Raw genomic sequence first — 26,652 nt, 5'->3', positions numbered from 1 at the left:
CATCAGCCAAGGGCAGGTGGAGTGGGTGGTCAGTGGATCAGTCTCCTTTAAGACACAATGCCTGTGTAACTGAAGATTCCAAAGCAGAAGATTTGGGGAAGAAAGAGCATAAAGATTCTCACTGTGAGAGAAGCAATACCAGGGGAAGCACAGCCCTTTGCATGATGCAGAAGCTGAGGTTTGTTGGGAATCTACAGAACAGAGGAAGCTGAGAGAGCAGCCAAAGAATAATGAGAGACCTTTAAGCTGCCCCTGTTTTACTCCCTATCTGATTCCAGACATCCAGCAGGGTCCAGAGATGCCTCCAGCTCTCACCACTTGCTGTTCTCCCTTCTCTACCTGGGTCTTAGTCACTGTGTGAGACTCAGTGCTGGGGTGAGTTGAAGCCTGTGGCAAAAGGAAGATCCCACTGAAGATAGAGGCCTCTGCACAACTCTCTGACCCCACAGGAAAGCCATTTCTCCAAAACCCTCTCACACATGCTCAAGAGAACAGCATAATTAGTCTCCCATCCTCTGTTGTGAAGTCCACACTCTTGGATTCAGATGGTGGAAATGTCCTGCACTGTAGGAGTCACAGAGTCACCAAACAGCTGAGATTAGAGATTCTGGAAAGAAGAAGAAGAAAAAAAAAAAAAAAAAAAAAAAAAAAAGTAGAAGTAAACCAACAGTTGTTCTCAACTGAGTTCTGGGCCAGGAAGAAAGAAATCAAATTATTTACATAGGGTTCCCAAGCAATCATTAGCAGGGTTGAGACTTGAAACCCAAAGGCTCAATCCCAGCCTCATGCATTTTTTAACTCTTGGACATACCATGATCTTGGTAAACAAGTAACTCTTTTTTCTGCAGCTGCAGCTTTGGGGCTCATCTCATCTATCTCTCCCTATGTGTCTGTTCCCATTAATACCAATTTTAAAAGAACCTGCTTTTCCATTGCCATCCTTGCTGCCAGCCATACACCATTAAACAGAAGAAATAAGAGGCTTTGCTATAGTTATGGTTTTGCCTTTTTTGTAGAAAAGGCATCCCACAAAGACTGACACAGCTGAATACCTGCCCAAGCACACCAATTCTCTCAGCAGGAGTTTTCAGAGGGAAAAATTAAATTGTAGCTGTATAATACATTAAGCAGACAATGCAAATGATTATCCAGCAAAATAACATCAAAAAGCACCAGCAGTGCTTCCAAAGGGGCCTAAGGTGTTCTGAAGAGTTACCCTGCAAAGGATGACAAGGCCCTTCAAGAACCACATGCATTTTGTCCCTTTTACTCTTTGGCTTCTCTGTGAGACCTCTAGGGCCAGACCAGTCCTATAAAACACTGAAGTCACCTCACATTTTCTTGAAGGCAGACATATTCCACACAAGTTGGCAAGTGCTTCCTTTCCCTCTCTTCCCCAAGCCAAGAAAACTCTGCCAACCTCCCAGTTCAATTCTCTGACTGCATGACAAGGGAGCACTCCTTGGAACTCCACTGTCTAAGCATCCCACAGAATGGAAGTCTGTCATTCTGCTTTCCCAAAATCCTAAGCAGGACTCTGACAAATAAGATCTAGCCAGCCTGTCTGTGGTTAAGACATTTGTATCTCCTGTATAGGATGCCCAAAGCTGCAGATCTTACCTTAAAAAAGTAACAAAAAACATCTGGGAAAGAAAAATCACACTGGGGTTCGTACTTTGTATATCCTAAGCAATGGATGATCCAGGTTTAAACAGTGGGGGATAGAGAGAATGTTTTTCATCCTCCAACTACTTTCACACCACTCTACTGCATCACCAGGTGTGTGGCCACAAAGTTTGCTACTACAGATCCTCAGGGACAGTTCTGCATGGAGAACTGTAATTTCTTCTCTGTGAATTCCTGCACTGTGCATGTCTTTCACCAAAAATTCAGTCATCTCCTCTGGGAAAACAAAAAAAAAAAAAAAATGCAACAGCTTTCCCAGTCATGAGAAGATGAGCTCAAATGTGACTTTGGGTGGCTGCACTGAACCACTTGGAAACATCCCATGCTCAGCTGGTAAAAGGCAACATCCAGATGGAACATCATCCACGACCCAAGGCGGAATTTTATAGCACCTGCTCAAAATAAAGCTGGAAAGCAAAGAACAGAGTGGCAAAGCCTAAATGGGGGATGGAAGAAAACACCAAATTTGATGTCAACATCAAAACCTAACCAAATGGAAATCACCAGGCAGAAACATTTAAGTCCAGAAGGAAAGAAGAATGAATGAAAAAAGTTTCAGGATGAAATTCTCGACTTAGAACAGAATAAAATTAGTTGAGGAGCAAAACAAGAGACAGAAAGGACTCAAGTAATGCAAAAAAAAAGTTTGGAAGAAGTGTTCTCACCAGAGAAATATGTATTTTTAAAAAATTCTTTTTTTTTTACAGAAGTGTTTACTTTTTATGAAATCAATATTGTCTGACAAAAAAAGAGACTAAACTCTGATTCCACAATCACATGTGCCCTCATGCCTGCAGCCAGGTCCCAAAAGTCAGACATTGATACATTTCCAAACTGCAGAATTTCTAAGCCAATCTAAGGCTGTTTGTTTGCAGCCTAGAGTATAAAGCTATGAACCAAGTTTTCCATCCTGTTTGGTTTTGATTTCAACATCCTATCTGGAACATTCAGCTCATGTTTTTGTGTTTTTCTAAGCAACCATGAGGGTTAGAAATTTTTTTTAATTAGAAAATTGAGTTTCTTATGCAATATCTTTCTTCCAGCAGCCTTTAAGGAAAAAAAAATTACAACATCCTGAGACTGCTGAGAAGGGCATAAGGCTTAGTAAGCACTGTGATATGCCATAAAAAATGCTTTCCATTTCCCCTCTACACATAACTCATTTATTTCCATCAGTCTCTATTCCAAAGGTTTTTCTGCAGTATTTGCTGAACCAGTGTACTACAATGAATAATAATGGGGAAAATTCTCCAGAAAGGAAAAAAATGTAAGGGAACAAACCCCAACCCCCAAGACTCAGCCTCAGCAAATATCATTGATCCTATACCTGTCCCAGGCAAGCAAACAAACAAACAAGCAAACATCTGTGCTTGGATGGGATCAAGACATTGTTTTATGGAGAAGCAATGCTCCCAAGACCACCACAAAGTCAAATGGAGCCCATGAGTGCCAGATTTTAAGTGCACTTCCCAAAGGAAACTCAAATAAGTGGAAAATCACAAGCAGACACAAAGCCTCTCAATTATTTCATCAACAGTTTAAAAGAGTCCTCTGCTGTGTTTGTTCTGGCTAATACACAAAATATCTAAGTTCTCATGAAAATGCAAGTGTTGAAGCAAGTAAATAAATGATGAAGCAAGTTCTCCCACTTTAGGAGAACTTTGGCTATTTTGTCCATGGATATTCCCACAGATACATGCTAACATATGCTGGTCTTCTAACATACGTCCCTAAACTCACCCTAATTTGAAACATTTCCACTTGTCTCCCCTGTGCAGAGTCAGAAGGAAGCCACATTGGACTGAAAAGTGACACATCTGTGTTCTTGGTTTCCAGGAGAAAAATTGTTCTCCTGGGAACTACCTGGATTTTGAAGGACTTTTTTTCTCTTCCCTGGCATAATGTGACTCAGTTTCCAACAGACAGTGCACACAACCATTGTGGATTTGTGGCAGGAAGAGTCTAGGCCTAAGATGAGGGGACTTGCCAGGCAAGTGTCTAGAAATGCCTTTCCACCCTTCTGTCTGTGTGCTACAGAAACCTTTTCTGAAGATGTCCTTTGACAGACTGAGGACAGTGACAGGAATTACACCATTTTTTAATGCTGCTTTTTCAGAACCTCCAAGAAAAGACAGTACTTTCTTGCCCAAGTAATTTGGTCTACTGCTTTGCTATCCTCAGAAACATTTTGCTGGTTCCAAACTCTGATGTCTCTTGCTGTGATCTAATACTAATACAGCTATCAGGACACACAGAACACATTACTCTGCCACAGCTAGCCTCACATCAATCACACCAGCCCCCAAAAAGGGAGGGAGGACAGTCATTTTTCCAAACTCATTATAGTGTTCCGACTACTAATTCTTCACCAATTATTAATAAATTAATCATTATTCAATTATACCAATTGCATTTCAGCTATACCAGTTATCTTTTCCTCCAAGTGTCAAGGACTTGTCTCCTCAGCAAAGTAGGAATGTGGGAGGTTGAAATTTGTGTTTGTGAAAGTGCCAGGTAAGAACAGAAAAGAAGCCAGGCTTTGGAAGGCAGGAGAGTAGATGAAAAAAGTCAGAATTACACTGTCTGTGGGACTAAATGCTTCAGCCCTGTAATCAAACAAAGAGTCATATCACTAATGATTAAAAACTCAAATTAGTACCAAACTAAACCTACTGCAAGTGCCAACACTCTTTCTAGAAGCACAAGTGACACGTTCTTCTCTGTAGGTCAACTAGCAGCAAGGGTATGGCTGCAGGCAGACCCTGCTATTCTATCAGCAAGATAGACAAAACTGTCCAAAACCACCAGAGTGAGGGAAAATGCATTGCTGTCACCACATTTCCACCTGCTCACTGTGTTTCCTCTCATTAGCCAGCCTCAATATTCCCCTTCAATGTTCTCCCATTCCTAAGAAACCTGCAATGAAAGAGCAAAACTCATACAAGCACTAAAATAATATTTTTTTTAAAGCCAGAGCAAGCACCACAGAATCCAGCCCTTACACAAGAGTTGGAATCCGATGGAGACTGAGGAATTTTTTTGCCATGTTGGCCTCTGTTTTCTCACCATTGGACTGGTATAAGGAATGGGAGCTCCCTGGTGGCAAAGTGTGAATTTGCAAAGATGGACTTTCAGTGGCCCCATGCTATCATGGAAGTCTTGGCATAACAGGAACACAGTCCTGTGCTGCTCTCTCCCAGAGCACTGAGACCAGTCAGACCTGAACACTGAACATGATGGTGTCTAGTGCAGAGGTGCCTTTTCCAGAGCCCAGCACAACTCCCAGCTCCTCCTCACAAACCTGGCATCCCTTTCTCCTGCCCAGGCATGCAAGCTGTGCTGGGACACGCATTCACAGGCCAGGAGGTACCAGCCAAAATGCAACAGAATGTGGGTAAAAAAGAGCTTGGACTGCCATGATTTTCACAAAACAAGAGGTCTCCACTTTCTCCTACCTGATTTTTAGCACTGCCTTCTTAGGCAACAGTCCCAATCAAGAGCCAAGCAGCCCTTAAAGAGTTAGGATCTCAGGGAATCTGGAGGAACCAAACCACTCCATCTCACACAGACACTCTCTCACATACACATTTGCTCCTTAAGGCCCACCTTGGCATCTGGTTTTGAGCTGGGTGCTGCTCCTCTCTACCTGAAGATCAGCAGGCCCACAATCTGGACACTCCTGCCATATCTAGTGCCTCCAAGGGACCTGGAAAAGATAGCCAACAGTGACATATCACCAGTCCTTTCTGGCTTATTCTCTGCCCTGCAGCCCCAGTACACAGATAAATGGACAGCTCGTTGGACCCAGCCAAAGGCAGAGGTCTCCTGCCCAGCTGCACCTCCAGCAGCTGTAGCAAATGCCAGGAGTCTTCATGGCTTCAGGTGGTGATGAGCCAAAACCAGAAAGGATGAAATCCACAGAAGGTGATTAAAAGTAGAGCCACAATGCCAAAATCAGGACATTCCTGCCTGCACGTGGGCATCTGGCACCAAGATGATTTCCTGCTGCCAGCTAACTACCTTTGTCTATCCTCCCAAGGTATCTCCTGCCAGGAGGAGGACACCAGGCTAGACAGACCTCTGATCCGACCCAGGACAGCCCTCAGGGGAGCAGAGCTGGCACATTGGAGGCCATAGCAGCCTGCCCTTGGGCAGTGCCCTCTGCAGCTCTCTAACGCTTCTTCCCAGACTGAGAAATTGCACCATGCTCCAGGAAGGACCCAGACTTGGACAAGTTTATCTCTGTAAAAATAGTCACAGCAGCTAGGGATAAACAAGAACATCAGACAGGTGGGCAAAGCCACAGAGGGGCCCAAAACCTCGGGAGGGGCGAGGAGAAAACGAAAAGGAAACACAAAATAGTTGGAAACGGCTAGTTTGCATCTGACTGAGAAAGTCAGGACTGCTGACAGAATTACAAATTCCTTTCAGGCCACCAGATGGTGCTGTGCCTTCAGCCACCAGCAGGCAGCCCTCCCTCCGCGCCCGATGGGCGCTGCCCTCCAGCTGCCGGAGAACGGGAGGGACAGTCCCGCTGTGCCCAGGGCCGGCCTCCCAGCGGGACATCTCCCAGCTGCAGGGACACTTCCACCGTGAGCCGCGGCCAGGCTCATGCTGGATCTGGGCCTGAGACAGTCGGGGAAATGAGCCTGGAAGCCCATGGAGCTAGAGGGAAGATCAGGAGTACCTTTTTGAGCATTGCAAGAGCAAAGCATCATATGTTGGGAGAAAGATTCCTATGATGAGTAATGTGGCAGAGGTTGTGTTTTGGTTACATTCAAGTGTTTTTGAACCAGCAGAAGTGTCAGAGCCCTAGGGAAGGATGACAGGGTAGCCTGCTCAGGGAAGAAGTTGCTCTGGCTGGCCAGATTCAGCCCATACACCATCGACTGGCAAGCTGTGCTTCCTGGCCCTCTTCAGAAAGGCAGCTGTAACCATGCTCCTTCCCAGCACCCACAGGCAGCTTGTTGGGTCACCAGCCATCCAGAGATGTGGGCTGTGCCACTCAGGGAATGCAAAGGCTCAGAAGGAGATTGCTGCTTGCAAGCCTGGGAATACACAGGCTCACCCAGCTGGTCCATGCCCTCACATCAGCCAGCCTTTTTACACTCCGTGCCAGAAGAGAGCCAGCACACCAAGCACAGGCCACCAGTAGAGATGCAGGCACACAGAACAGATCTAAAGAGGCTGGGGGGGGAAGAAATGCTCCACTTGCACTACCCTGTTTTTCAGTGGAGACTTCCCACAGCCACTTTCCTGGACAAGACCAACCACAGCAGGTGTATATATAGCTCACCACGACCCAGCTATCAACCCAGAGCTATAAATATAGCTAGAGAAGAGATACAGCTATCAAGCCACTCTTCACTCCATTCATAATCTGTCCACATCCTGCAATCCCACAACACAGATAGGAGAGAGGTAAAGGGAACTGTCAGAGATTCCCATCCACTGCACACTCACAGCAAACACAGCAAGACCCTCTTCTTTCCCAGTGTGTCTCTCTGCAATGTCCTCCTACTCTTTGCCTCATCTGGCAGAGCCCAGGTGGTAGTAGTGGTAGGAGTGTTATTCATGCCTGTGTGAGGCTCAGGTTCACCAGGAAAGCAAAGCCTTTTTTGAGACTGACACACTGGAAAGCAAAAAAAAGTGGTATGATTGCTCCCAACACCACCCATATCACCACTGGTAGAGCCAGCTCCCATAGCACTCAACCCACCCAGACCCAGGCTGTGGGCAGATTTGTCCTGCAGCCCATGCAAGTTATGCTCCACAGGCACTGCCAGTGCTGCAGCTTCTCTCCAATGCTACAGCAGCCATGGCTGGTGTTGGGAAATGAGTCCTTACCTCTCCATATCCACCTCTGCAACTCAGGCCTCCAGTAACAACCCTAATTTCTCAGAGCATTCCCCAGAAATCATAGTCAATGCTACTCAATTGTCTTTTTATTTTTAATTTTGAAGGGCCTTTCACTACCCTCTAGCAAATCCTCCATAGCTATAAGGCTGCTGTTGATGAACATACATCATGCTTACTAATATGCCTCATTGCTTCTTTTATCATTACCCCATGCATTTCTTATGGCTAAATAATAAGCAGATTAGGGATGGGAATTTTCCAGTCCATATCTGTACATCACCTTGCCCTATAAATTGGGTAGTGCTAATTTACCTCCCATCTAATCTTACCCACAGAAGCCCTCCATAAAATGAACTCCCTATTTTAACAAGAGCCAAGCTTCTCCCATTCCAGAGAGCCAAACTCAGACAGGTTCAATAAGTGTCCACAGCCCTGACAAACACAGACAGGTCTGCAGTTCCCAAGCCAAAACAAAGGGCTATCCTGCATGAGCAACACACCTCCAAAAGGTTTCATTTATTCTGATGCAGCTGAGTACAAACCCTGTCATAAGAAAACTGCTACAACCTTCTGTCTGGGTTACAGAGGGCGAGAAGTGGAGGTTCACTAATTGAGGAAATAATTATTAATGGCGTTGCAGATAGCAATCACTAATGGCATCAGCAGCAACCACCTCCACACCTGGCACAAAGCCCACATAAGACTCAAATGCTTATTCTCCAAGAAATCCCTGCAGTCGTGCCGCATTCATTGTAGCGGCACTATCATCTTACAAGCGCAGAGCAGAGATGGCCCGAGGCTCGGGTGTTACCCTGTAAAGGCAGCGAAGAATTCATCACACCCGACACAAATTTCCTGTCCATGCAGCCTCTCTGGGCTCAGCCCTCTCCCTCTATAAAAGGGGCTGCACACACAGCCCTGTCTCACAGCAAAAGCTCTGGAGCACAATCCTAGGAACGCTGCAAAGCATTCGGGTAATGCAGGCAGAGATGCTGCTTAAAGCTTTACCCACTGCTTCAAGGCCTCACTGTACTCAACGTGAGCCTCCCTTCTCAGACTGACAGGGATTTGAGATCCAATTCCAGTGGATGTGGGGAAAACACATCATTTTAAGTTTTGTACATTGCCCTGTTTTGAGGATTTCAGTGAGAGTTGAGCAGTGGCCAGCCCTTAAGCTGATTCTGGAGCAAGATGCATTTCATTTTCACCATAAAAAGTACTTCAGACAGGTTAAGTGGCAACAAAATCAAAGGGACATTAAAAAAGCCAGGTAGGAGAGTAGCTTGATGACATTCCTGCTTATTTAAATTAACACGAAGCTTCCACTACTGAGCTGCCTTCTTGTGTTATCTCCTCCTTTGTCTTTCTACTGGAGAAAATGCCCTGGAGGTAATGAAGCACTGAGCTAACTTCCCCATCCCACTCAATCCAGACCAATTCTGATGAGGCTCATAAAATTCACCCAGTTTTACAGCAGCAAGCAAGGTCAAATTTTAGTCTGGTTGCTTATAGCCTGCAGTTTTTATTATGCGGAAGTCAGAAGGATTGCAACCTACAGCAATTGTGAAAGCTGATAACAAATTTAAGGGAATATGAGTTCTGGCATTCATCTGTAGCAATTTAAGAACAGCCTTTCCATTACTGTAAAAATAGCAAGTATTGATAAGCAACATCTAGCTCTGATCTGCACTAAATCTCCAATTGCAATACAAAAACAGCAGGAGCAACAGTAACCCCTCAAAACCAGAAAACAAATGTAAATGGGAAAGGCAGCTTGGCCAGACTCATGCCATGGACTAGGCTAGGGCTTTGCACCAGACACCAGGCTCTGGTTCCTGCATCCTGTCTGCTGCACCACCTCCTCAGAAAAGGGATGGACTACCACTGCAGTTTCTGGAAATCACCCTTAGATTCTCCTATCCCCAAATTTCCCTTTAAGTTTTTACTCCAGTGCACTTGCTAAGCAGAATGTTTCAGCAATGCACAGCCATGGTCTCCTTGTGGGGGTTTTTTCTGCCAGTGAAATAGCTATGACTGTAAGGTTTACAGAGACTTTCTGTTCCTGTCTAAAATTATCTTTGCTGATCCTTGCGATGCCAAGACCACAGAGCAAATATTCCACAAAGCCTGAGAAAAAGGCACGGTATTTCAGGCATACCCAGCTCATGTTGTTACAGCAGCGTCCATCAGCCACGAGCAAAGCTCGGGGGCACCACCGTGCACAGGGTGCCTATTCCTTTGCTGCATCAGACAGCACAGAGTGTCAGGGTCTGGGTGCTCTGTGGCTGTTCAGCCAAACAGGAGCCTCTGCGATCCCTGCTCCAACTGCGAGATCAGGACAAAAAGGCAGCAGGTGGAAACAGGCAGATGGGGGAAGCGGGGCTAAGAGGGAGACAACAGCAATTAGCATAAGCAGCGGCAGCCTCAGCTCACCAGCTGCTTTGCCGATTGTCTGCCTCCCCAATTTCCAGCAGCAAAGCAGCAATTTGCCAACGAGCACAGTCAGTAGCCAAGGCTGCTCCTCAGGACTGAAACTATCAAGGAAAACAAATGATTTCCATGGTACAAAAGCATGGCTTGCAGGACTGTGATGTAGGAGTTTGCCTAAGTAAGGCATGGAGCACGCAGCTCAAAACACACACCAAATACTTCAGAGCGAAAGGCTAAAAAAGGAAGGTTTTAGAGGAGGAAATGAGTCAGTAGCTTGGAGGACGGGAGGGGGAGTTAAAATAGCCGAGGCATATAAAGAAAGTAGTCACCATTTCAAAAGCTACAAAGTCAGCGAATTAGATGTATTGATCTCAGATTTTTGTTGATGTAGGGTCTCATTCAAAAATGGAGTCCACGGATGATTTTTTATATTGACCAGGCTGGATTTTGAAGTGATCCTTCACTGGGCAGACATTTGCCAGCTGCAGTTCACACCAGTGTTTCTGACTGGACCTAGTGGTCCCCACCAGAATTGCTGGAATCTCTCAGAGTCCCCCTTCACTGAAGGATGGATTTTTTTTTTTTTTTTTTTGGGGGGGGGGGGGGTGGTAGTTTCAGGCTGATTGCAAATACCATTTGCCTTAAGAGAGGGATTCACCTTTCATGATGGCTCATCCAAATGTACAGCCTGTGCTTCCAGCCTAGCTTATTTATAGCACTAACACTATGGGGGAAAAAGGGCAAAGCTGGTTCAGCGTTGAAAAGCAGAAGAGCTCGTAAAAAACCCTCTCTTCTCCTCAGTGCAATTCACAGCAATCACGTCTGTCATTGTGACAACCTCATACTGCACTGAGAGGCTGGGGACAAAGGGGTCTCACCCCAAGAAGGCTTTAGCCTCACTCACTACACACCAGAACAGCTCTAACAGGGTGTGCAACACACTAAGCTGGAAGTGTTGGTGTCAGAGTGGCGTAAGTTCCTCATCTCTGCCCAGGTCCTTGTCCCATCCAAAGGCTGACACTGATAGAGGGAACTCAGAAACAGAAACAAAATGTCCTCCTGCCCTCCCCAAACCCAGGGTTCAGGCACCAAGGCAACAGCAGTGTGGGGCTGTGGAGCCCTGTGCTAAGGCAGGCTGGAACAACCACACACTTGTCCAGCTCATCCGCTGTGTTTTGCCTCACTGGGCTGTGCTGTTTTGTCTTCTGGGGAATGAAAATTTCACAAAGCCACTGTAGCTGTTGCTGAGTAAGTGCCCTTCCCAGAGCAGGCACATCTCTCAGGAGGCAGGAAAAAATGAGACTTTCTCTCACTCTGCTGATGAAGGAGTTCTTGTCCCTGCTGAATTTCCTTTAACCAGTTAGATACTTTCTCAACCTACTGCAATCTTTCTCAAACCACCTCTCAGAACAGACTGGCCAAGAAGCCAGTTCCATCTCATTTGCCCTTATAAGTACACAGCACTAAATAGTCCCAGCTCTGTTACCATGCCTTGCATCATCTCCTCCCCAGGATGTCTCACTTCTGTACCCCTCTGTCAGAGTGAAACCCATCTCTGAAAAGCAAGCCTGGAACAGTAACAAATTATCCACATCAATTACGACTAGAAAGCACAGCTGCCCCAGGTTTCTGCTTAGCCCCACTGGAGATCTGCTGTGGCACTGCCACACAGCACTGACCACCACTGCCTTGATTTCCTCTCCAAGCCACAATCACAGCAGGGAGGCAGGGCCAGCAGTTGTCCAGAGAAACTTACTCACAGGACTGCAGCTCCCTACGACACAGGCACTTTATCTGACATGTTTTACAACTACGTTTCAAAAGGGAAAAAAAAAAAAAAAAATCAAACACGACCTCGTTCATTCTTGTTAATACTTCCAAAGTAAGTCAAAATTTGGGGTCAAATTTAAGCATTAAATGTATCAGAAACAGGCCTAGAGAAGAACTATCCACTCAGGGTGATTAAAGTCTGAGTCATGCTGTTAGGTTTTTTCCTAGTTTCATTACAAATTTGATGCAAGAGCTTTTGCAAAAAGGAGACCTTGGCAGGAGTAAGTCACACAGCACAAGAGTCTAATGAAACAGGTTGGCTTTTTCAATGCACCCATCTTCAGCATGAGGGCTTTCAGCAACTTCTCTCTCATGTGAACAGGCCTAAAAACATCTACAAAGAGCATCTACTGGGGTAGCCTGAAAACAGGGGAAAGTCAAATAAAAATTAAACCTCTTTAACTAGAACAGCAATATGGATGAAAATTGTAAGGTAAGCATTGCTCACACCTTTAATAGTGAAGCTTCATGATGGTTGTAATATTATTGCCTCATACCCCAGCTCTGAAAATGCCACTGTCGAGTCTTGTTTTTGTTTCCTGCTTACAGGGAGGCACAGACTCAACAAATAAGCTTTGGATGCTGAGGGCTTTTTGCTCATCGACTCAAGGCTGAAACATCACTGCAGTCAGGATTCGCTGATTAAAACCTTACTTTCTATACATTTTGTACCATCAGCAGATGTCTTTATCCTCTGATTACAAACAACCTGAGCCTTACTGACCAGAAACACTAAAAAATTAGTATTTTTCTCAGGGCAAGCAGGACTGCCATGAACACGAAGCAGCAGCTTCTCTGCGCGCCCCGGTCTCGCAGCAGCGTTTTCTCAGGGCCGCCTTTGTCTCGGAGGACAAGCCGCCCGCTGTTGGGGCCGCCGGGGTGCAGCGGCGCTGGGATCCGGAAGCGCGGCTGCCGGCGGGAAGCTCTCGGCTCCTGCCGCAGCCGCCCGAGCCAATCAGCGCCGCCTGCCTCAGATCGCACCAAAGTAGGTAGTGAAAAGCCCTCGGAGGAAGAAAAAAAAAAAAAAAAAAAAAAAGAAGAAAAAAAAAAAAGCACCAACCAAAAACAAAAAAACACTCCCACACTTCCGCCCAGCCGCCCGCCCCTAGCCGCTCCCGCTGCTGCGGCCGCCTCCTCCCACAGGCTCCCCGCCCGCCCCATGGCCACGGCCACCCCCTGGGCCGCTCCCCGACCCCCTCAGCCTGTCCCAGCCCCTTCCAGCCGCGCTCCCAACAGCCCAAACCCTCCTCGTGCCCCCCGCGCTCTCCCTCACGGCGGCCCCAGCCCCTCGGCTCTGCCCTCAGTACCTTCCCCACCGCCCACCCCGGCGCACCTTGGGGCAGGTAACCCCGCCCACCCGGGCCGCGGCGTGCGCCATTGGCCGGCGGGCACGTCAATCAGCTGGAGGCTCCCTGTGACTGGTTAACTCCTCAGGGAAGGGGCCGTGCATGGCGGTCGGGTTTCCCGCCCCCAGCCGCGCTCGCGCGTGCGCACGGGGCTAGGGCGTCGCCACGCGGGGCTCCCGCCATAGCAACCGCTTCCTCCTCCTCCGGGCACGGCGGCCGTGACGTCGGCAGCGCTTCCGCCCGGCTCGCGCCCTCGCAGCTTCTCTTCCTGCCGGCCGAGCCCGCGCCGCGCCCAGACAGCCGAGCGAGCCGCCGCCGCCGCACCGCGCTCCGCCGCCCGCCCGCCGCGCCCCGCCGACGCCATGGTAGGCACCACGCGTCGCCGGGGGAGGCGTTCGGCTCCTCCGTCTCCCGCCTCCGCCGTCATCCCTGGGGGGGAAAAAGGGGGGAGGGGGGCGGCGGTACCGCCCGCCGCATCCTGGCCGCCGCTCTGGCTGGCGGCGCCGCTCTTTCGTTCCCCCTTTTCCTTCTCCTTCCCTTTCTCCCGGTCCTTCCCGTTCGCCTTTGAACTTGACGCGGCGGATCCGTTCTCCTCCCTTCCCCCCCGCCCCCATCCCGCCATGAGGCGACAGAAGGTTACTCCCACCCCGCTTTGAAGCGATGGAACTGTCCTCCCTCCTTTCCCTCACCCCCGCCATAAGGTGATGGTACGCTCCGCGCCGCACACAGGCGCGGGCGCGTCCATTCGGCCCCGGGGGTGCGGGGGGGGTTGGTGAGGAGCGAGGGCGCGGCGGGAAAAGGCCGTAGGTGGGGGGGCTGAGCGCGGCGCCTCCCCGCGCCGCAGGGCGCGGCCGGAAGGGACGGACGGGCCGCTCCCACCGGGGGCTGGGGGCGAGGGGCTCGCGGCCTCGCAGGAAGGCACCGGGAGGAGCTGCTCTTCCCCCGAGGCCGGGGGATGCCCTGCTCGGAGGAAGCGCGGCCGCCGCCTCGGTCCCGGCGGGAGCCATCTTCCCACGGCCGAGGGGCTCGGGCCCGCCTGGAAGCGGCGGCGGCTCCGGGGCCAGCACGGGCCCTGCCCCGGCCCCCTCCGCCGGGCCCCGCCGCAGCCGCAGCGCTGGGGGCGGACAAAAGGGGGAAGCGGAACCCGCGCAGAGGAATCGCTGAGCGTAAAAAATAAAAGTGTCGCAGCAGCAGCTCGGGGAAGCTGAAATTTTGAGGTAGTTGCTGCAAGGATTTGGGGTTTTTTTTCCCTGTTTTGCTTCTCCGCACAGTGCTGGAAACATTTAGCCGAGGCATAACGTTGGAAACAAAGAAACAAGTATTTTTTATATCCGCGCTGACTTGCTTGTGTTTCCCGGCTTTCAAAAAAAAAAAAAAAAAAAAAAGTCCGGGCGTTCCTTGCATAAATGGGGCAGAAGAGACCAAACCCGTGCTCAGTTTCATGGTGGCTCATTCTGTTTGCTTTGCCCATGCTCAAAGTTTGCATCCCTCTTTAACTCGGGAGATGGAGGTTGGCAAATTATTCTCAGTTATTAGCTCCTGTAGTTTTAACTGCTGTCCTGTTTTTGTTTGAGTCATGCACAAGCACTTGTCCAGCAACACACACTTGCCTGGGTTATTTACTTGTATTAGAGGTGTTAAATACTGAGGCCTTCCCTTGTTTTTTACCAGTAGTTCATTGAACGTGGCATATCCAGGAAATTATTTTTTGGTCCGTAGGGCTGGCAGCCAGGATGTGCTACTAATGACCCTGCTTTCTCTAACACGAGCTGGAGCATCTATGGCTGATCTGCAGTGTGGAGCAGAGCTGATGGGAGTTGCAGATAAAGCTGCTGAGAAGTCTGATGAGACTCCAGCTCTTGTTTGAAAGAGGCTTGTCTCAACAAGCCAGCTACCACCTCTGCAGTATGCAAACCTAGTTAAATGTGACTACTCCGTGTGTCAGGCTTTATCTTGCTTCAGACCCAGGGAATTCCCAAGTCAGTCAAAACTACTGTTTTTCATAGTGAGCTCCTTTTTGCAACAGGCTTTAGGTTACTTTTTTGAGAGGCTGCAAATGAACTCAGTTTTGGGCAGAGTGGAGGCCTTCTGGCAAAGTACAGCAGTGCCAGCAGGAGGGCATCCTCTGCTATCAAAAGAGCTTGGATTTTCAGCTTTTGTGTCTTGCCACAATGTTCAGTTTTCTTTGCTACTGGATTAAATGAGTCCAAGGTCTTTGGAGGACCGTGCAAATTATGTTTCTTGGTTGTTAGTCAGTGCTGTTCCCAGATCTGTGTAATTACAAGGTGCATACGCCTCACACACAAGATAACAGCCTCCTGACAATTGATGCCGTCGGTGTCTGGCATGTTCCTACTCGCCTTGTCAGAATCGCTATCAAGAGGCTCCTGCTGGGCACAAGGGCTGACCTAAGCAATCCCCTGTGAGAAACAGAGCCTGAATACAACCAGGACTTGCTTGTGGAGTTGTTCTTGGCCTTTTCCTCACCTGATTGTCCAATATTCACAGCAATCTTGGGAGAGGAAGATCCCCCAGTAACTAGTATCAGGGATGCCCAGAGCTGGCCTTCAGAGCTGTTTTTGAAGGTGACATTTAACCCTTAGGTTGCTGTAGGTGCCTGGAGGGCCACAGGAAAATTCTTACAAGCATTTAGGTTCATAATAGCTGATTTGTGTGCTGAATGTGTTTCTGAGAAGCTTTGATTTTCTGCAGGAGTCCTGTTAGACACCAGCTTCCACCTGCATTACCTAAAAAAACCGTATATTTCAACAGAGGAGTGGGTGCTGCTCCAAACTACTGCCCTGCTACTGCTGGCCACTGCAGTTCCTGTTTTTCAGTACTGTTGCTGGGATTGCCTTTTGTGGGTATTGCTTGTTCTGCCTACCTCCATAACTAAGTCAGGAGTGAACTTCTTGGTGGCTCAGAGGAGATAATTTCCTCTTTGGCTAAACACTGAAGAAATGACCTTCAGGAATTCCAAGGACAGTTTTTTGTTTGTTTTAATAATTGTTTTTGACTTACCTCTCCTTTTTTGTCAATAATCTTTCTTCTTGTGAGGGGGTGGGGGGAGGGAATAAAAGCTGGACAGAGTTTCAGTTTCTTCCCCCACATCTTCCCTCTACCAAAAGAGACCAAATAATGCAAAATAAAAGCTTGAGTCTAGCTGGCAAGATCTGTCTGTAAGTGATATGCAGATGACTCTGTACTTTTTGCAGGTTTATGGTGTGCAAATAATGGACTCTTATACAACAGCAGTAAAAGGCTGTTAGTTCTGTTTCCTCTCAGGCTTCAGATCTGAGTTGAAGCCTTGGCCTTTCAGATGTACAGGCTGTTCCCTCTAAATGGAGGTGTCTCTCTGTCCAGCTATAGGTAAGCAGGGAATGTGAGCTTTTCCAGCTTCCTGAAGTCATTGGTGTTCCCACACTGTTGGTAGTCTCTGGGATGAAGTTAAAGTAGCTGCTCTTTGCATTTCCTCCTTGCATTGCTGCATTTCCTGCTCAGTAAAGTGGGGATGTTAGTATTAGATGTCTTTTCTTGAGTGCTTAAATAACAGATTAAAAGACAAGCAGTATTTACTGTCCTCATGGTTTTGACCACCTCCATTTGCAGTTAGCTTGTTGGCCTTAGGTGACACCTTTCTAGAGGCCTGATTTGGCAAAACTTTTAGCCAGGCTGTTACCTTCCCTTTCTGGTAAGTCTCCCACAACTACCTTGGCTTAGTTTTCACCTCAAGTTGCTGTGATGGCCCAGGACATGCCCTTGGGTGCAAGGGACAGCTCTGTCCCTGAAGGGTGCTGTCCTGAACCAATCAGGTGGAAATAGGTTTAATTGAAAAAGTATTTATTGCAGAGATGTACTATGACACATCAGTGAGTCAGAGGGAAATGCCACATGGCTCCACAGGCAGCTCTGGCAGTGGCACGGAATTTTGGAAGTAGATAGGAGGGAGGGTAAGCAGGCATGGGGAAAACAGGGTTTGCTGGAGAAACTAAGAACCAAGTACATGCCAATAATGTGACCAGCAAACACGGGAGCACAGTGTTCTAAAATCTGCCCTTGCAATTAAACAAGGCGTGCTTTAATACATTCTCAGTGTCACATTCTGGAAAAAATTGATTATGCTTTCCCAAGAAGCAGAAGTTTCCACTTGACTAGCTGTGGGTAGTTCACCCTGGTGTCTACAATGTGTGTGTGTGGTTCCCAGACAAAACAAGTCAAGAACTGTATCTTGGAATGTCTCTAGAGATCATGCATGCCCAGGCACCACTGTGGACAATTCTTGGGCTCTAAACACAGGAGGGAAAACCAACAGTCTGAAATTCTCAAGACTTAAACCCAAATATAGTTCTTCAAACTCTTCTTGACGAAAACTAAATCATTAGTTTAAGATCTTTCTAGCTTAGAGTTGAGGAAAACAAAAATTCTTCTTAGGTAAAATATTTTAAGTATTCAAGAAAAATACTGGAGCTCACAGCACTTCCTAGCAAAAGGGAAGTTGAATTTCATGGTGTCAGAGTTGTGCTTTAGTGCCGGCTTGCTACAAATCCAGTTTATCAGGTGTGTGGTATGTCTCTCACTCCTGAAATAGCTTTTCTTTATGTGGAAATTTTATTGAGAAATCTTTGGATTATTCGTCAGTCTTCCCCAATTTAGATTAAGTTTCAGTTCATTGCTACTTGGCACTGGAGGCAGAATGTTGGGAGTCCTTATTGGAGACAGCCGGGTCCGGTTCCTGCCGGAAGGAACCCGTTGGAAGCCTGCTGGGCAGAAGGCTCCCTCTTTGGGCTGCCTGGTGGAGGGAGAGCATTGTGCTCTCCCAAGGCTTCTGCAGAGCTTTGCACTTCAGGCAAGAGCAAGGCTCTGTGAACAAGAGCCACTGTGTTCCTGCAGTGCCTGCTGACAAGGCACTCAGTGCAATCCCTGCCTCAGGTGCCTGCAGCAGGCTCTGTGAGATCCAGTGAGGATACTGCCATTAGTGCCAGGGGATAATGTGTGAGTGGCTCAGCCCCCAGCATGTGCTGTGCGTCTGCAGCAGTTGCATGGGGGTGCTGGTTCCCTCTGAGAAAGTCGTTCTGTCTCTTCTTTCTTCAATGTCTCCCTGAATGTGCTGTCATGGAGTCATTTTCCCATCTGGGAATTAGGTGGTTTGCCTGCTTGCTGCTGCCTTGTTGCAGTTAAGGGTCTGTCCCCTGTCATGGATCTCACAAGTGCCTGCAGTATGTGCTGCTCACTGAAGCAATCCCCCATGTGCCAGTCCAGAGCTGGATAACTGCTTCCATCCTGAAAAAGGAACCAGGAGCAGGCTGGCTGCTGGAGCTCTACTTTGTTGAAGCCACAATGCACAAAATAATAGCCAATGTGCTGTATTGAATCCTCTGAGCAGAGCTATATCTGGCCAAAGAGGGAAAAATCCAGACTAACAAGTGTTTACTCTGTTATTACTGGGAGGGTGGAGGCTTCTCACCATCTCTTCTTCTGGACAAGGCAGCAGAGATGAGGTTAAAATGTCGCTTGAGGACATGTATTTAGAGTCTGGAATTTCTCCTTGTTCCAGTGCTCTAAGCAGTCATCCTGTTGCTGTTCTACACAGAGTGGTTGCAACTATCTTAAAACAAAAGCTGCCTGGGGTTTGAGTTTTTTCCTTTTTAAGTATGTTTGTGAAGCCATTTGTGGCTGGTACAGGCCCAGAGTTGAGGAGGGAGCCCTGCAGTTATGACAGTAGATCCTCTTTTCGGAGGGAGTTGGTTTGTTGCACTGTCTTGTCTCAGCCCGTACTGTAACACAGCTATAGGGTGTTCTCAGATGGAACAAATCTGCATTGTTCCTGTTAACACAATGGCTGCTAATGTCAGCTTCTGTGATGAATCCAGGGCTTGTACAGCAACTGTGAAAAGGAGTACCACTGACTACTAACACTCTTTTGCTTTGGAAAGCTAAAAAAAATCCAGTTGTCACTATTGTCCCTTCATCTTTTGGTCAGTGCCAGTTACCAGCTGAAGTTTTACAGTGAATTTTGAGTTTCCAGACTAAATACTTTTAACATTTTTGGAATGCAAGCTGACTTGCCACTAGTGCTTAGATTCTTTTTAAAGAAACAGCTTGTCTCCTGACCTGGAGACATGTTTCTGGCTGTGTAGTAGCACAAGCAAATGCACATGACTGCACAGTTTGCATCAACCTGCAGGTCTGTTGCTGCTGCCTCTGCCTCCTAAGCTGAGCATTGACCTCTGCTTTCCAAGTTACCATGACTTGGTGCAAGGGAATTATTTGCTGTAGTGTTTGAGCAGAGCTCAAGAATTGACAAAGGTAGAGGTAGGTGACATGAACTGCTTTTCCATGATAAATAGCCTCATTTCCATGCCAGTTCAGACTTTCTGTGCATTTTTAAGAATCTTGAGGGGACTTGTGACTAAAACCTGAGTCCTGCCACCTGTTGCTAGCTACTGAAGTACCATTGGTTAGGAAATAAACCTCAGGGAGGAAAAGAGTTCTCTCAAATTCACTGTGGATTTGTTCTTAGTGAATGATAAAATAGCTGTAGTTGCTGCACTGTTTGCTTTATTAGGTTAACTTTGTGTTATTTAGAGTCTTCCCAAAGAGGCTCTTGCCCACACCAAACACAGGGACAGGAGAAGAAAGACCTTTATTCCTCATTAGCTCTCAGTCACACTCTGACCAAGTGCAGTGTCTATATGGAGGAGGTGACACAGGAATGAGTCACTTTGAGTCTGTGTTTGCACTGTTACTTGAATTTATCCTGAAACAGGCTTTCTCCATGTACTTTCCTCACCTCATTGGTGATATGCAGAGGAATGGCTGCCTGCCACACAGCTGAGGCACTGTGACTGAATTGCTCTTCTCCTGTCCCAAAGTAAGTGCAAGCAATTCTGCATAGATTGCCACTTACAAATTGACTATGCATTGTGAATTTTGAGAGACGTGCTCCTGTTTTTAGGTAAAACCTGAAAAAGCACTAAAGAAAAGCTGTCTCAGATTGCTAATGTATGAGATTGCCCTGGTTTTCCTCGACCAGCACTTAGGAGCTTTAGATACCAAACTCCGTGGTCATAGATTCTGCCAGCTGTGCCACTTCTCCTCACTGGGTTAGCAGTGCTATGCCAGCCACCCAGAGTTACAGGAGGAGGGATGTTGGTAGAAAGAGGAGAATCTGGGCTCATCTGAGATCCTCTGTGGTAGGCACTGGTCAAGGCTTTAAAAAACCCCACACATTAAAGTAGGTATCCTGTATTAAGAGCAACCTTTAACCTTTTTCAGTTGTGTAAATCACCTGCTGCTGTACCCGACTGTTGGTACTGCTGACTGTGCTCGTAGCAGTGATGTGTCATGGTTTACACAGAGGGAGGAAGGCATTTTTCCTTCTGATAGATAGATATGTGTAATGGCATTTGAATTTGGAAGACAAAAAAACAGTGAGGGAGGAAGCAGGATTCTAAAGTAATCTCATTCTTTATACTGTATGTAGCATTTTGAACAGATAGAGGTGTTCAGTACTGGACAGGCTTCAGTTTGGTCTTTACTGCTCTGGCCATGATGTCCTTCCAGCAGAGCCTGCTGGCTTTCCACATTTGCAGTACTCACTCTTGCACAGCTGCTTTTGAGCTCTCCAGCTTGGTGCAGTCTAAGAACAAAACTCAGATGTAAATGCTTCCACTTCCCACTTTTTTTTTCTGTCTCATTCCCAGAAAAGCATCAGAATGAAAATGCAGTTCAGCCTTTTGTCATTCTTGCTAGATCTTGTCCTCTTTATTCTGTACAGCTGCCTTTAACATCAGGTTGGTAATGCTGCATGTGCACCTCTTGTTCCAAGTTACACAGGGGAATACATTGTCACTCACTGCAATTTCTCAGCTGACTCCAGGATGGGGGAGACCTGGTGAGAAGGATTGAGGCTGCTTTAAAAGTAGATGCAGTTAGAGTAGGTGCTGAGAAGTAGAGACTTTAACTGTTAAGACTTGCCAGTTCTCTGTTTGAAATACTGATTTCAGAGCAACTTCCCAAAGTTGGTTTGTTCAGCTAAAAACTACCATTGCAATTCCAGTACCCCACTATATTTCCCTTGATCCCTAAGTCCATGTGACAGGTATGGAATGTGGCCAGTTTTACTTCTTTTCCTAAAGCAGCTAGCAAGCATGCTGAAAGTGGCTAGGAAACTTTGAACAGAAGATCCTTGTGGGCTTGTCTAGCCAGACTGAAACAGGGAGAAAATAAAGCTGCTGTAATGCCAGAGGATCTGCCACAACTGAATCTCAGAGAACAAGGGGTTGGCATGCCTGTAAAACTCCCCCAAAACAGTGTGTAAGGGGGACTGTGCCTTCTTTGGAATGGTTTTTGGTTTGGAAGCAGCTGTGGGCTGCAGTGACACTCCAGATTCTTTACTTGGCTTTGGAAAAGAGGGTCTGCAGCCTTTTCTAACGAGACTTGCATGCCACAAGTGACTATTGCAGGAGTCCATTGTCTTCTAGCCTTGGATTTAAGGCAGTGCCATAATGTAGTTGGGAGAATGAGGGGTGGAAGGACTCAGGGTGTTGCCGTGTGTTTGCGGGCTCAGGGTGTTGCTGTGTGTTTGCGGGCTCAGGGTGTTGCTGTGTGTCTTTGTGGGCTCAGGGTGTTGCTGTGTGTCTTTGCGGGCTCAGGGTGTTGCTGTGTGTCCTTGCGGGCTCAGGGTGTTGCCGTGTCCTTGCGGGCTCAGGGTGTTGCCGTGTGTTTGTGGGCTCGGGGTGTTGCCGTGTGTTTGCAGGCTCAGGGTGTTGCTGTGTGTTTGCAGGCTCAGGGTGTTGCTGTGTGTTTGCGGGCTCAGGGTGTTGCTGTGTGTTTGCGGGCTCGGGGTGTTGCTGTGTGTGTTTGCGGGCTCGGGGTGTTGCCGTGTGTTTGCAGGCTCAGGGTGTTGCTGTGTGTGTTTGCGGGCTCAGGGTGTTGCCGTGTCCTTGCAGGCTCAGGGTGTTGCTGTGTGTTTGCAGGCTCAGGGTGTTGCTGTGTGTGTTTGCAGGCTCAGGGTGTTGCTGTGTGTGTTTGCAGGCTCAGGGTGTTGCTGTGTGTGTTTGCGGGCTCAGGGTGTTGCCGTGTCCTTGCAGGCTCAGGGTGTTGCTGTGTGTGTTTGCGGGCTCAGGGTGTTGCTGTGTGTGTTTGCAGGCTCAGGGTGTTGCTGTGTGTGTTTGCGGGCTCAGGGTGTTGCTGTGTGTGTTTGCAGGCTCAGGGTGTTGCTGTGTGTGTTTGCGGGCTCAGGGTGTTGCCGTGTCCTTGCAGGCTCAGGGTGTTGCTGTGTGTGTTTGCGGGCTCAGGGTGTTGCCGTGTCCTTGCAGGCTCAGGGTGTTGCTGTGTGTGTTTGCAGGCTCAGGGTGTTGCCGTGTCCTTGCAGGCTCAGGGTGTTGCTGTGTGTGTTTGCAGGCTCAGGGTGTTGCTGTGTGTGTTTGCGGGCTCAGGGTGTTGCCGTGTGTTTGCGGGCTCAGGGTGTTGCTGTGTCCTTGCGGGCTCAGGGTGTTGCTGTGTGTTTGCAGGCTCAGGGTGTTGCTGTTTCTTTGCCGGCTCAGGGTGTTGCTGTGTCTTTGCGGGCTCAGGGTGTTGCTGTGTCTTTGCGGGCTCAGGGTGTTGCTGTGTGTTTGCGGGCTCAGGGTGTTGCTGTGTGTTTGCAGGCTCAGGGTGTTGCTGTTTCTTTGCAGGCCTCCGGAGTACAAGTGGCCGATGAGGTGTGCCGTATCTTCTACGACATGAAGGTGCGGAAGTGCTCCACGCCGGAGGAAATCAAGAAGAGGAAGAAGGCTGTCATCTTCTGCCTCAGTCCAGACAAAAAGTGCATTATTGTGGAGGAAGGCAAAGAGATTCTGGTGGGAGATGTTGGAGTGACAGTCACCGACCCTTTCAAGCACTTTGTGCAGATGCTTCCGGAGAAGGATTGCCGTTATGCCTTGTATGATGCAAGCTTTGAGACCAAGGAATCCAAAAAAGAAGAGCTGATGTTTTTCTTGTGGTAAGCCACCTTCCCAGCTGTCTCATTCCTAACATACAGCCCAGGCTCTGTGGGTGAGGTCTCTGAGCATTTGTATTGCCCAGGCTGGGAAAATGGCAGGCTTAAAGTGAGCTGGGCAGCCTGATGCCTGTATTCTGGAGGCATGAGATACTTTGCTTGTCCATGGTGGGTAGGATACTGCTTCTGTCTGGGCTGGATAATCAGTGTCATAATTTCACTCTTTGTGGTGTCTCCCACTAGGGCACCAGAACAAGCACCTCTCAAAAGTAAGATGATCTACGCGAGCTCCAAGGATGCAATCAAAAAGAAGTTTCAAGGTATGTAATACAATTAATGCTCCTAACTGCTATGTCCTTTGAATACACAGCAAAGCTTAATTAGTTTAGGATTTGGGGCTTTTTGTGTTGTTTTTCTGAGATAACAGTGAGAAGTGAAGTGTCATATAACAGAGCTAAAAGTGAGCTCTGGCTCAAATTTACATTATCTGACAAAATTATGGAGGCACTAGAACAGTACTCAGGACTGCAGTGTGTGATGGACCATATGGAGCAGCACATCTGCAGCACACAGGCTAGAAGCTATTAGATTCATAGCACAGTGCTGGACTCTGTGCAGAGCTGCCTCAGTAGCAGAGCACTTTCATACCTGTGTCTGTTGAAGTGCAGTCTCTTAAGCTTACTGTGCTGTAAGTCAGTCTGGCTGATAGCCAGGTAGCACTCTTCCACTCAGGCTGCCCTGGGCTGAAGACTTGCAGTGAGCAAGACTGACAGGATCATTGTGCAGCAGTGCCAGCCTTCACAGGGTGGCTTGCCCAGGGACTGGAACTGCCAGGGGAGAATGTTGTGTGCTGCACATGTGGAAGTTGAGCAAAAGAAATGACGAGGAAATTCTGCTTTTCACCATATAAGGCAGACATGGGTTGGGCTCTCCAGCCTTAAAAAGGAAAAGAAAGCACTGCTGATTGCATAGCCCAGCTCTCACTCTCTGCCTCTCAGGTTCGCAGTGTGATGCTTTCAGCCACCTCTGCAGAACCAGCAGGAGCTGAGTGATCCCTCTCTGTGTGCTTGCCTGGAGCTCCCTCCCCTGCTGTATCCAGGGCAGCACAAGAAATGAGGGATTCACTCTAAGAGCCTGCCATGAAAGGCCAACAGTCAGAGCACTGAGCTAGTGACAGATTTCTCCCTACATGTCACTTCAGTGACATGTGGTGTGCAGCCAGCTGTCTCCTGGGATGTGTTAGGGAAAAACCATCAAATTCCCTAAGATGAGGCAGGACTTGTCTGCTTGAGTGACTGGATTGCTTCTTCTAATATTACTACCAGGTATGTTTCTTTGATTGCTTACCAGCATGTTGAAGTACTGCATTATTGAGTGTTTTGCCTCTTTTTTAGGCATAAAGCATGAATGCCAAGCAAATGGGCCAGAGGACCTGAACCGAGCTTGCATTGCTGAGAAGCTAGGAGGCTCCCTAGTCGTAGCTTTTGAAGGAAGTCCTGTGTAGATGTCATACAGTGCCACAACTCTACAAGCATTCCATGTTTTAATAGATCAGTTATATAAAGCAAACATTCTAGGCAAGGGTTTCACTAACAGTAGGGAAGCTGTCTTGTAGAATAAAGTAGATTTTGGAGATGTAGCTTGTATGTACAAATGACCCTAAATAAATGAAATTAAGGATTTATCTTGGTGTATTAATATTTGCATTGATTGTCCAGCCCAGTACTGTCCCCAATGGATTAACACTAAAGGTCTCCAAAAATTTGAGCAGTGTATCATGAAAGGCAGAGAGGTGAGAACAATCTGGTTCCTGTTCTTGCTTTTCTAAATACTAACAAGCGAAATTCGAAAACTTTCCCCTGTAATCATTTAAAACAAAACTTAAAACCTGTAGTTTAACTTCAGCTAAAGCAACCTGTTAACCCAAAACTGGGTTAAATTCTTAGTGCTTGCAGTTGCAGAGCTGTACTAAAAAAGCCTAATTCTGAAGCTAGACATAAAACAGACACACTTTTTCTGGAGAAATAATCCTAATCTGCTCTCCTGTAAACTCACGGTGCAGTAATAATATTTAAAGGTTCACTTGTTCTGTAGGTTCAATTTTCTTGTTATGAAGTGTCTTGAGATCTCTTTCCTCCTGAGTAATTCTATAGAAATTGCTTTTTCTGTTGACATAGTTTAATTTAGAACTACCTTTCTCTAATATATACTTACTAATGGATCAGTTGCTTCTGAGGCTCTTATAAATGCAGATTCTTATATCAGAGCTCTCCAGTTATGGGTAGTAAAATGAAAAGGAACCACAATTGAAAAAATGGCATTTTCAGCCCCAGTCTGTGGTCTCTTGGTCCATTTGTCCATAATTACTATTGATTTAACTTAGTAGAACCAATCAGCCTGACTAATATGGCTTGATCTGGGCTTTTTGTCTGTTAGCTTCTTTAATTCTGTAGAAATGCATGGAAATATCACCTACTAGAAAGTTTGACCTGAAATGCCTTTTGTATGGGGGGTAGAGAACATTCCTGTGCCAGCTACAGAGATCTTAAAAGCTTCCATGTTTCATCAGTGGTTGATTAAAGCTGTTTCCTTTGTGTAATGTGTACATGGGAGTTGCATAGAGTTTTCTTGTATGTCTGTAGAGAAAAAGAAAAAAAAAAAAAACCAAAACCCTTAGCCTCCAGTGCATTACTGTGATATGTTCTGTGTGTGCCAAATTTGAACAGCCTAAATAAATGGGCTTTCCCTCCCCTGGGTCAGTGACTGATTCTCTCCAGCCTCGGGATCAGCCCTCCTGCAGTGGGGCTGGCACTGCTGGATCTGGGTAAGCATAAAGGGAGCTGCTGTGCCTTCTGCAGTGACTGCCCTGCCCTGCTCTTGGGAGCAGGAGTGGGGGAAACAGGCTGGAAGGAGGAGCTGCTGAAGCTGGAGGGATCTGGGGGGAAAGCAGGTTTGTCTCTGCAGGGTGCTGCCCTCTTTGGCTCTGTATCCCCCTTAAGGCTTTGGCCCCAAATTCCCATTGCTGGGGGCCATCCTGGGAGCCATCTCCCTGTTTGCAGTCTGAGCAGGAGGGGCCCAGCCATGTGTTGGTTTTCTGTACTGCCTTCCCTGTGAGGACCGAGGGAGCCCAGGCAGTCACAGGATGGTCCTTCCTTCCTGAGCTGTTCCCAGCTGTGCAGGGACAGAAAGCTGCAGTGTCCCCTCAGCTCGTGGAAGAGCAGTGCCAGCACTGCTGCTGTGTCCGGGGAGCAGGGGCAATGGATAATGGGCCATTAGCTAACTCAGAATGTGCCTCTCTGGCCAGGCTCTGTGGTTAAAACCCTTCATTAAAGACAGGCATTGACTGATTGCTCCAACTTGGCACTCATGCGGGTCACAGGGCTGGGAGCACAGCGTTTTCTGATGCAAAGGGAACCTTTGGAGTGCAGCTTCCTGATTCTGAGCAAAGCAGACTGGCCTGGCTTCTGCTGGGGATTCTAGCCTGGCTTTCATTCACTAGGGGCTTGCCCAAGTGGGCAA

At 47.7% G+C, this 26,652-nt stretch overlaps 3 protein-coding genes across 5 annotated transcripts; 1 reads left to right on the top strand and 2 right to left on the bottom strand.

Annotated features, from left to right (window-relative positions):
* Window positions 1-479: 479 nt before the first annotated feature.
* LOC306797929 (uncharacterized protein) lies at window positions 480-14,779 on the bottom strand. 3 transcript variants are annotated; one of them, XR_013773226.1, is made up of 4 exons: window positions 13,841-14,779; window positions 5,293-5,392; window positions 4,111-4,292; window positions 480-607 (listed from the first exon to the last, which is right to left on the bottom strand). XR_013773226.1 is itself a non-coding variant. In XM_079297613.1 (3 exons), the coding sequence occupies exons 1-2, from the start codon at window positions 14,432-14,434 to the stop codon at window positions 5,340-5,342; spliced, it is 690 nt and encodes a 229-aa protein (XP_079153739.1). In that variant the 5' UTR covers window positions 14,435-14,779; the 3' UTR covers window positions 480-607; window positions 5,293-5,339. The 3 variants fall into 3 exon arrangements, 1 of the variants encoding a protein (XP_079153739.1); XR_013773227.1 differs by lacking the exon at window positions 4,111-4,292; XM_079297613.1 differs by lacking the exon at window positions 4,111-4,292 and having other exon boundaries at window positions 13,798-14,779.
* On the bottom strand, window positions 11,139-13,272 carry LOC306797940 (uncharacterized protein). The gene is made up of 2 exons (XM_079297625.1): window positions 13,139-13,272; window positions 11,139-12,807 (listed from the first exon to the last, which is right to left on the bottom strand). Exons 1-2 carry the CDS (start codon window positions 13,181-13,183, stop codon window positions 12,538-12,540), a joined length of 315 nt encoding a protein of 104 aa, XP_079153751.1. The 5' UTR covers window positions 13,184-13,272; the 3' UTR covers window positions 11,139-12,537.
* DSTN (destrin, actin depolymerizing factor) lies at window positions 13,032-25,738 on the top strand. Its single transcript, XM_079297617.1, has 4 exons — window positions 13,032-13,516; window positions 22,829-23,136; window positions 23,377-23,453; window positions 24,528-25,738. Exons 1-4 carry the CDS (start codon window positions 13,514-13,516, stop codon window positions 24,635-24,637), a joined length of 498 nt encoding a protein of 165 aa, XP_079153743.1. The 5' UTR covers window positions 13,032-13,513; the 3' UTR covers window positions 24,638-25,738.
* The last annotated feature ends 914 nt before the right edge of the window (window positions 25,739-26,652 follow it).

Source organism: Erithacus rubecula, assembly GCF_903797595.1.
Source record: "Erithacus rubecula genome assembly, chromosome: 2".
In the NCBI taxonomy this organism is placed as follows: Eukaryota; Metazoa; Chordata; class Aves; order Passeriformes; family Muscicapidae; genus Erithacus; species Erithacus rubecula.
The sequence above is the reverse complement of the archived record's forward strand: the minus strand, read 5'-3'. Positions and strand labels throughout refer to the sequence as shown.

Excerpts from the sequence above, each read along its gene's own strand:
- LOC306797940 (XM_079297625.1), bottom strand. The coding sequence starts at position 13,183 with ATGGCGCACGCCGCGGCCCGGGTGGGCGGGGTTACCTGCCCCAAG. Across the intron at positions 12,808-13,138 it reads GCGGGGTTACCTGCCCCAAG|GGCTTTTCACTACCTACTTT; the intron begins GTGCGCCGGGGT and ends TCTTCCTCCGAG.
- DSTN (XM_079297617.1), top strand. Across the intron at positions 23,137-23,376 it reads GAGCTGATGTTTTTCTTGTG|GGCACCAGAACAAGCACCTC; the intron begins GTAAGCCACCTT and ends GTCTCCCACTAG. Across the intron at positions 23,454-24,527 it reads AATCAAAAAGAAGTTTCAAG|GCATAAAGCATGAATGCCAA; the intron begins GTATGTAATACA and ends CCTCTTTTTTAG.
- LOC306797929 (XM_079297613.1), bottom strand. The coding sequence starts at position 14,434 with ATGTTTCCAGCACTGTGCGGAGAAGCAAAACAGGGAAAAAAAACCCCA. Across the intron at positions 5,393-13,797 it reads TTCCATCGCTTCAAAGCGGG|GTCCCTTGGAGGCACTAGAT; the intron begins GTGGGAGTAACC and ends TATCTTTTCCAG.